We start from the raw sequence: 10,000 nt of genomic DNA on the forward strand, positions 1-10,000 counted from the left end.
AATTATTGTAAATTTTTTATTTAAAATCAAATATAAACAATAATTGATAAAAATTGATCATATGATATACGATGAATGGGATATAATTAAAAAATTTCAGAATCCCCTCTCCGCGTCGGCAACTGGCCGTTTTCGTATCGAATTGTCTTTGCTATATACGTGAAGATTTGGAAGTTTCAAGAGTCGCAAGGTATTTTGGGCAACGAGGTGAGAATCCACGCGTCCAATTCAGCCGTGAGCTCTCTGCACGAAACAGATTCTTTCCTGCAACGATGGGTGTGTAATCAACACATGACGTGTGAGGCACTCATATGAATGTGTAGGGATATTTGAATTTCATCCGGATTTTTTTTAAAGATATTAAGGAATCTCATATCTTATTCGTTCATCGCATAATGTGAAGTCAAAAATAATTTTGAATTTATTTTTGAGTTTAAACACTAATAATATTTATCCTGACTACACGATGTAAGATATAAATAGAATGTGAGGATTCTAGGATCCTCATCCTCATCCATATGCGGGTATATAGCTGGTTACGCTTACTATTTCAGTAAATTGCCTTGCAAAAAGGCTGGTGATGCAAATTGAATGATTCTATAAGCCGGTGGATTGTCTTGGTGAAAATCATTTTCTTCGTCCTGTCGCATCCGACTTCGAACAAACTCTCTTCTTAGAATGCATCAATATTGCTAGTCTAGTGATAGAACCAGAGCACCCATGGATCCTGCAATGCATCCCAACCTCTTCACTTCTTCTTCTTCAAAAGAGAAGAAAAAAAAAAAAAAAAAACCAAAAGCCCATGTTAGACAACCACTACTACTACTTGAATTTCTACTTCTTTGTTGCATTCTCTACTGTATTTGGAAATAGCAGGCTCTCTTACATGGTGGTGTCTTCTGCTGTGGAACTGTGGAACTCAATAGCCGCGGCCGCCTCAGGTGCTGATGATGATCACCCTACGGCCACTGGGGATTTCGATTTGGGTAATATATACATGAAGAGATGAAGAGAAAGTTCTGACATTCAGAGGCCCAAAGTTTACGTTTCTTTATGACTGCAAAGAGTGGTAGTATACAGCCAATATGACAGCAAGTAAAGCAGAGCAAATATTATAAGGCTGATTTGCAATGGAAAAAAATACAAAGATAAAAATCATGTTGTGCACATTAATTTTCGATATAGGGGTTGAGAAAGAAGTAATCTTGTACTGGATGTGTGAATTTGTATCGTTTATTGTTGATAAATTGCATAACTCAGCTGAGTTTTTGTCAACCGCACACAATTTATCATGATAAAATTGCTGATTCGGAATTCAGCTGCTCTTACTTGCCGTGTGCATTCCGATACAGATTTTAAGCAGCAACCGCGGCGCTATCCTGAGATTCAGGACACTGTGTTGCACTCGAGAAAGATCTCACTTGATCGTAGTCAAGACAGAATGTCACAAGCCTATACGTGTCAATCATATTCGAATAAGTTATTACAAAAAATTTCGGTGCCAGAAGAATGGATAAAGCTAATGCTTTCATCTTAATCCCGCGATAGAGAGAATTGTGCTAATCAAAACTATTTACTCTCTGCCTTGTCACACAAGGCATTAACTTCCAGGGGGCTTCTGTCAAACATCCTCTCCCTTGCCTTACTTGCCTGAAACATAAAAAGACCAACATTAATATCCTCGAAACCACATAAAAGGAGGTCGTGCTTAATGAAATGTTGTGTCTGTGGTTGGCTTTCAAGTAGGGAGTTTGAACAAAAAGAACATATCGTTGTACTCGTAAGAGAAAATGTTCTTCATGTTTCCTCCCGACTTCTTGGCAACCAAATAGACAATTTTGAAAATGAATGCGGAGAAGATCGAGTTAGGGTCGAGGATTTAACCTGCTTTTCCCAATTTGTACAACATGTTACTAAAGCGAGCAGACTGACTTGCACAAAAGCACCAACTTGTATACCAATCCAAAGGCCCCTTCCTCTAAGCTGAACCCAGAAAGCCAACGCGATAGCAACAGGGATTCCACAAAGATAATATGCTCCAAGGTTGATGTAAGCCCCTATGTGCTGCCACCCAGTTCCTCTAGCAATACCTGATTTAGCGGTTCAAAAAACATAGAACATTAGATCCAAACACGAATGAAGTTATTCTTTAGAACAATGCTTAATCCTGTAGTACTATCGGTAGAAGATAAGGCAACTGACCTGTAAGGACCCCGTGCATACTGTCTAGTATGACAGACAGGCAAACTAGAGGAACCATGATTGTGACGTAATCGATGACTTCTTTCTCGTTGCTAAAAGTGTAACCAAATACTTTCCGGCAGGCAAAGAGTGTCGTGGTTGTCATACTTGTCTCTGCGACTGCAAGAAACATCGCTGCAAAAGTAGCTATGCGAGCGAGTTGTGGGTTACCAGCTCCCAGTTCATTTGAAACTCTAGTACTGTACAACACCCAAAGGAAAGAAAAAGATAAGTTATTGCTTATTAGAGATCTTTTTATGAAAATTTAACTGCATTGCGATTTAGCACGCAAATACGTATAGTTTGATGGAACTTAAAGAGTTGAGACTTAAGTGCTCAATGTTTGAGCATACCTTACTGCAGCACCAAACGCATAGGGTATTGCATAGATCGTTGAAATCGCCAGAAGACTGTCCAAACCAATCAATTAGAATAACAAGAAGCTTTCTAAATGGAGATCAAACTGGAATTTTTTTTTTCCTGAATCGTTTAGTAACTGAAATGAAACACAAACAGAAAACTTACCATGCAGACAGAACTGAAGTTTCAAGAGCCGGATTTGGTAAAAGTCCAGACAGAAATATAAGCAGCTCGAAAGACCACCACTCAAGGCTACAACCATCAACAAGAACCAAGACAAAGGAAAGAGATAAATTGTAAGACTAAGAAATTAAGCATATCAAAATCTCTTCTTGAAACTAAAATACAGGGAGAGACTGACTACCATTGCATTACTGCAGAAGGGAGGGCAAAGCGAAAGAATTCTCCAATTCCATGGAATATATCCTTCGAAATTGGAGCACGAGTTTTTGAACAGGCAGGGGAAAACTTCATGTATAACCAAAGAAAAATCACATTCAACCAATAGGAAATGCCGATTGCTAATGCTCCTCCAAGGTGTTCTAATCCAGACTTGAATATTAGAATCCAGCAGAGAGGAATATGGAATAAAAAGGTGGCGAAAGAGGTTACGAGCAGAGGCATTACTAAACTCTGTGTTTGAAAGTATCGAATCAGCGGTTGAAGAGTTGCATAAGCAAATAGACCAGGAATAAGCCAGATTATGTATTTTCCGGCTTCGCGAGAAATCGCAGGGTCTTGACCGGTGAAAATCAGTATCTCCTCCACATATATCCATACCAAAGATAAAGGAAGACAAACCATGTTGAGAGAAAATATAGCAGTGTACGTTAGAAGTCCAAGTTTCTGATATTGCTCTGCTCCATATGCTTGCCCACATAAAGTTTCCAGTGCACTTGCCATTCCCAACTGTTCATATAGATTATTAGACACAGATTATAAACATCTACGCTACGAAAATCGTCATTATTTCGATATTAGTGTTGGAAAAATTATGGACCAATTGCTATCACATGGAAAATCAAGAAATAATTCATGCAATTATATATCAAAGTAATGCATGCACATGAGTACGTAACCAATGTTAAATGAACATGACATAATGGATTAGAAAAGCTTGAAAATACGGTCAAGGCACATTTTGGACACTCTGTTCTTAAGACAAGTTTATGCCCCAAGACGGTGCTTATGGTTGATCGGCGCTTGTCTCCCAGGATACAACGACCACGTCTTTGTAATAGTAGCACTCCACTCGCAAGGCTCCAAGGAACCACGATTATGTTGAAAACTCTCTCATATGAACTCAATAGGACATTACACAACTCCTTAACAATAGTGCTTTGAATATGTGAGTGTAAAAGTTGTTAAGTGACTGTGGAAGGCTTCCCTAATTATAGAATTTGAGATATCTCTTTGGAAAGCATGTGACTATTCATGAAGAATCAAAAGTTGCAACACTTCGTTAGGATAGACACATATTTTCACCAAAAGGCATCACTTATAATTTCCATTCAATTAAGAAATTTAATATAATAGTATTAATATTCCAACAATTAGTACTACATCTATGCTAAAATTCATACTATATTATCAGTAAGTTGTGTTGTAAGATAGATGCATGGACACAATGGTATTCCCTCGTATCCTCATGTCGTATTCCTTCGTGTTCATACAACAATTCTCCGTGTTAATATGACCCTGTCAATTGTATCCCCGTGTCCATGTCCGCTTCCATGCATCGTAGTTTCTAAGATTCTCATTAAGAAGTTCCATGATATACATATAACACTCACAGCATTGATCCCAGCATGGTTTGGGAACAATTTTCTGTACATGAAACATTTCAGTGGACAAAGGAGTTATGGAAAGACAAATTAATCTGCAGTAGCAGAGTCCAATTAAACACACATTATTTCATATAATTCGTGATTAGGCGTTAATTATGATGGCAAAGCCCATAATTTACAATGGTGGGTGGGAGCTTCAAAGGTAAAGTCTTGCATAAGAAATAGGCAAGAGCAGCTTAGAATATCGCATTGCCAAAAGAAAGGAAGTTTTGTGCATTCTATGTATGGTGAGGTTAATTGGCATTTCCACAAACAGAAACCAAACATCAAAAAGAGCAGTGGATATTAAAACAAGAAGAAGATGGAAGGAAGATAGACTTACGAAAACACTGAAGCCGGTGGCGCCGGCGAGGGAGATGGCTATGGAGGAGCTGGAGAGAGCAAGTTCACCCAGGTGACCAACCATCATCATTGAAATAAACCGCAGCATGTACTGGGATAGAACCACAGCAACCATTGGTCCTGCTATGCATCCCAACCGCTTTACTTCTTCAAAAAAAGAAACCCATGTTAGACAACTACTACTACTGCTTGAATTTCTACTGCTTCGTTGTTGCTCTTCTCTGTATTTTGGCAATAGCAAGCTCTCTTTCATGGCGGAACTCAGGCGGAACTCAGTCTCCACGGCTGCCTCAGGAGCACAACTACTACTACTGCTTGAATTTCTACTGCTTCGTTGTTGCTCTTCTCTGTATTTTGGCAATAGCAAGCTCTCTTCCATGGCGGAACTCAGTCTCCACGGCTGCCTCAGGAGCGGATGATCAACCAAGCCTAATAGCCTTGGACGCTGGAAATTTAGAAAGTTTTGACCTACATTGTATATGCAGAGACTCGAAAATATCATTGCGAGTTCTGTGATAAAAAGAGGGCACACTAAAGACAAATGTCGATTTAAAAATGGCACGAATGGAGGAAGTCACAAAGCACAGCAGCATCTCCAAGGCAGCAGCATCCCACGTGCTGCCCATGCTTCACCGAACCCGTTGCAAGGTCTTTCTGCTGAACTACTGTTGCATCCATTAATTCTGCACATACTAAGGTCATCTCCAACCGAAAGATTTAGAGTGTTAAAGGGTCGAAAATAGCCCGAAAATCATCTCCAATTGAGAGCTAGGCCAGAGGGCTCGTGGGCCTCATGAAATCTGAAAAGGCCAAAGGGCTGGCCACATGCAGCCAGCCTGGGGCTGGCGGGAAATTTTTGAAGTAGTGTCGGTTTTGCTGTCGGTTATAACCTATAGAAATAAGGGAAATGGTGTTGGTTATAACCGACACAAATAACCGGAAAATTTTGAAATAAACGGCTATCTGACAGAAGTAGTGGCGGTTATAACCGCCACAAATATGGAAAATTTTGAATATAACGGCTAGCTAACGTCAGCTAGCCGTTATTTTTGAAATTTTTTTTTTACATTTTTTTTTATGAATTTTTTTTAAATTGTTTTTTTTTTTTAAATCTATTTGTTTCCTATAACTTCCTAAACCATTATACAACATTAAATTAAATTAAGTAACATGAAACAACATTAAATTTAAATAATAAATTATATTTGGTCTTATGGCCCTTTGGCCCTCAGTTGGAGACGGTTTTTTATGACTTGGCTAAAACAAGCTCTATGACCCTTTGGTCCTCGGTTGAAGATGGAAAGCAAATATGGTTATGTACTGTTCATTAAAATATTAATTTCTTGGAGGGCCAGAGGGCTAAAACGAGCCATCTGGCCAGCTCTCGGTTGGAGATGGCCTAAACCTTGAATTTTAGATAGCGGAGCTACCAATCATATCATTTCAAATTCTTCATTTTTTTTTTTCCAAAAGCGCATCTTCATCAATAACCACTGTTAAATTACCATCAGCTCTTCAACCAAAATCACTTCTACAGGAACCGTACCATTCAATTCAGATATTACCTTAAACAATGTTTTATGTGTTACTTCTTTTCACTTAAATTCATGTCTGCCGGTCAAGTCACTGATTACCATCTTCTTTGTTATCAAACAAATTCCCTTTTGAGTTATTATATAAACATCCATCATCTTTTGACCACTTGAAAGTTTTTGGTTGTTCGTGTTTTGCTATTGTTGTTCACCCTACTCATAAATTCGACCCTCGTGCTAATCGCTGTACCTTTGTTGGATACCCCACTGGTCAAAAGGGTTATAAATTGTATGATTTGGAAACTAAAAAATTCTTTGTCAACCATGACGTTAAATTTACTGAAAATACATTCCCTTTCCAGTCTCTACCTTCATCCCCTCTGACCCCCATCCTTCCCATGACACTGAAAATACATTCCCTTTCCAGTCTCTACCTTCATCCCCTCTGACCCCCATCCTTCCCATGACAACGGGTCCCCCTTACCACACCCCCACACCACCACCCCCCCCCCCCCCCCCCCACGCCTCAACCTCCCCTGTCTTGCTGACACTAAATTCACATGGCAAGTTTACCATTTTGGTGAGATAAGAAAGGCATTGTATGCATAAAAACAGAGGAATTATGGAAAATCTTTATTTGTTAGGCTACAAAAGCAGAGCCAATGTGACATAAAGAAGAACAAAGTAAATATTACCGGGCTGATTTACAGTAAAATAAAGTTGTCATGTCAAAAAAGGCAACCTGAGTCAACAAAATTCTCCATTTTGTAAGTAGGAGAACGTCTATTATATGCAACTTTATTCTTGCTTTCCAAAAAGACAATTTCTACAATTCAAACTCATGACCTTTCAATCTACACGTTAATTTTCAAAATATGGGTCATGACCTTTCAATCTACACTTTAATTTTCGAAATATGGGTTGATCTAGTAGAAGTGATGTTTCTATTAAGTATGTGAATTTAATCGTTTATTGTGGATAAATTGCAGAACAAAACTAACTCAACAGAGTTTTTGTCAACTTCACACATTTTATAAAATTGCTGATTCATCAGAACTCAGTTGCTCTTTCTTGCCAGATATTGCAGTGGACTTGCCGCGTACATTCTGATACAGATTTTGAGCAGCAAATGCAATGTCAGGACACCATGTTACATTTCAAAACGTCTATTTCACTTGATCGTAGTCAAGACCGAATGCCACAAGCCTATATGTATCAACCATATTCGAATGCGTTATTACAAAAAATTTCGGTGCCAGAAATATGGATCAAGCTAATACTTTATTCCTTAATCCCGCTACAGAGAGAATTGTGCTCGTCAAAACTCATTACTCTCTGCCTTGTCACACAAGCCATTGGCTTGTTGGGGCCTTCCCTCAAATATCCTCTCCCTTGCCTTACTTGCCTGAAACATCAAAAGACCAACATCAAAATCCTCTCGGAGGCCATGTTTAGCCAAACGGTGTCTGCGGATGGCTGGCAACTCCCATTAGTTTTGGATACGTGCTCTGTTTAAGTGCCAAGAAGAAACAAGGAAATACCGAAGCAGTGGGGAGTTTGAAGAAAAAGAACACATATTGATACAGTTTAAGAGAATGGATTAGAATGGTAGTCATAAGATACAAAATGTTCTTCGTCTTCCCTCCCAGATTCTTGGCAACCAAACAGAAAATAGTGGAATAATCGAAGCAACTGGAGAAGATTAACTTTATGAAGAGAGTTAGGGTTGAGAAACAGACCTGCTTTTCCCAATTTGTACAACTTGTTACTAAAGAGAGCATCATGGTTTGCACAAAAGCACCGACTTGTATTCCAATCCAAAGGCCCCTTCCTCTCAGCTGTACCCAGAAAGCCAATGTGGCTGCAACTGGAATCCCACAAAGATAAAACGCTCCGAGGTTTATGTAAGCCCCTATATGCTGCCACCCAGTTCCTCTAGCAATACCTGATTTAACCATTCACAAAACACATAACATCAGACTGAAACATGAAAGAACTCAATTATTTACTGCTAACAGGAGAAGATAAAGAAATAAACCCGAAAGGACCCCTTGAAAACTGTCAAGGGTAACAGACAGGCAAACTAGAGGAGCCATGGTTGTGACGTAATCGATAACTTCTTTCTCATTACTAAAAGTGTAACCAAATACATTGCGGCAGGCAAAGAGGGTCGTGGTTATTATACTTGTCTCTGCGACCGCAAGAAACATTGCAGCAAAAGTAGCTATTCGAGCACCTTGTGGGTTACCAGCTCCTAGTTCATTTGAAACTCTAGTACTGCACAATAAGCAAAGAAAGAAAAAGATAAGCTGATGGTATAAATGTAATCTGACGGTAAAAATGTGCATGAACATACCTTGCTGCAGCACCAAACCCATATGGTATTGCATAGAGTGTCGAAATCGTCTGCAGACTGTCCAGAACAATCAGTTGAGAATAATCACATATTTTCTACATGGTGATCAAATTGACAAACTGATTTTTATTGTACAGAATATATACCATACAGACAGAACTGAAGTTTCAAGAGCCGGATTTGGTAAAAGTCCAGACAGCAAAATAAGCAGCTCAAATGACCACCACTCAAGGCTGCAACCATCAACGAAAATCAATGGAGAAAAAAAAAAAAAGAATTGACGTTGGAAAGAACATATTGTAAGAATCAAGCATAGTAAACGTCTTCTTGAGACTAGAATGCAAGGAAGAAGTTGACTACCATATCATTATTGCAGAAGGGATGGCAAAGCGGAAGAACTCTCCGATTCCATGGAAGATCTCCACAGAAATTGGAACTCGGGTTTTGGAACAAGCATCAGAAAACTTTGTTGAATAAGAAGAGTATCCAAGATAACTCTAATGATCCCAAGAAGAAGAAAATAGAGCACACACTTAAAGAAAGCTCACAAAACAAACTAATTAGCAAAGCTTTTCTTCTTTAGCTCTAGGCTTTGTTTTTCTTTGAATGATATACAATGCTTGAGAACTTAGGTATTTATAGCAAACCAAATGATTAAACTAAGATTATTTATTACCACACAAAACACATTAATTGCACCTAATAATTTTTATTCAACCATACCTAACATTGACTAACTTTCCTTGCCTAACTTTGACATTGATTTTCAACACTCCCCCTCAATGTCAGCTCTCATTCTTTGCACTGTGCTGAGCAGACAGCGAAAATTTTCGAGCTTGCCTGTACTTAAACTTTTTGTGAACAAGTCCGCAACTTGATCATTCGTCTTGACTTGTCTCATCTCAATCTCTTCTTGTAGAACTTTTTCTCTGATAAAGTGGTAGTGCACTTCCACATGTTTAGTTCTTGCATGAAAGACTGGATTTTCCGCCAAGCGAATGGCCGATTGGTTATCACAGTACAATGGTACTGGATAATCTACTGGTTGATGTAGATCACTCATCAACTGTACCAGCCATACATTCTCTTGAGCTGCCATTGCTGCTGCTCTATACTCTGCTTCTGTGGTTGACAATGATACCGTCGGCTGTCTCTTGCTACACCAAGAGATGGTTCCAGAACCAAGCTTAAACACATACCCAGTTGTTGATCTCCTGGTGTCATGATCTCCTGCATAGTCAGCATCACAGTAACCAACTAACTTGCAGTCTTCACCTTTCTTGTACAAAAGACCATAGTCAATTGTACTCTTCACATATCTC

The 10,000-nt window shown here is 39.0% G+C and overlaps 2 protein-coding genes across 5 annotated transcripts in view; both read right to left on the bottom strand.

The window, feature by feature from the left end:
- Window positions 1–1,285: 1,285 nt before the first annotated feature.
- On the bottom strand, window positions 1,286–5,293 carry LOC137738273 (protein DETOXIFICATION 12-like). 2 transcript variants are annotated; one of them, XM_088682378.1, is made up of 8 exons: window positions 5,091–5,293; window positions 4,771–4,966; window positions 2,966–3,510; window positions 2,767–2,853; window positions 2,595–2,651; window positions 2,203–2,441; window positions 1,885–2,090; window positions 1,286–1,650 (listed from the first exon to the last, which is right to left on the bottom strand). In XM_088682378.1, exons 2-8 carry the CDS (start codon window positions 4,903–4,905, stop codon window positions 1,570–1,572), a joined length of 1,350 nt encoding a protein of 449 aa, XP_088538504.1. In that variant the 5' UTR covers window positions 4,906–4,966; window positions 5,091–5,293; the 3' UTR covers window positions 1,286–1,569. The 2 variants fall into 2 exon arrangements, with proteins under 2 accessions (XP_088538504.1, XP_068334002.2); XM_068477901.2 differs by having other exon boundaries at window positions 1,354–1,650; window positions 4,771–5,279.
- Window positions 5,294–7,332: 2,039 nt separating this feature from the next.
- Window positions 7,333–10,000, bottom strand: part of LOC137737425 (protein DETOXIFICATION 12) — a 9,173-nt gene continuing 6,505 nt past the window's right edge. For 2 of the 3 annotated variants that reach the window (XM_068476887.2, XM_068476889.2), the window contains exons 3-8: window positions 9,039–9,139; window positions 8,825–8,911; window positions 8,679–8,735; window positions 8,361–8,599; window positions 8,062–8,267; window positions 7,333–7,727 (exon numbers count right to left, since the gene is read on the bottom strand). In XM_068476887.2, coding sequence (XP_068332988.2) covers window positions 7,641–7,727; window positions 8,062–8,267; window positions 8,361–8,599; window positions 8,679–8,735; window positions 8,825–8,911; window positions 9,039–9,139 — 777 coding nt within the window. In that variant the 3' untranslated portion in view covers window positions 7,333–7,640. The remainder of the gene's footprint in view (window positions 7,728–8,061; window positions 8,268–8,360; window positions 8,600–8,678; window positions 8,736–8,824; window positions 8,912–9,038; window positions 9,140–10,000) is intronic. The other variant, XM_068476888.2, reaches the window with a different exon arrangement.

This window comes from Pyrus communis, chromosome 13 (assembly GCF_041283825.1).
Source record: "Pyrus communis isolate YQ-2024b chromosome 13, ASM4128382v1, whole genome shotgun sequence".
Lineage (NCBI taxonomy): Eukaryota > Viridiplantae > Streptophyta > Magnoliopsida > Rosales > Rosaceae > Pyrus > Pyrus communis.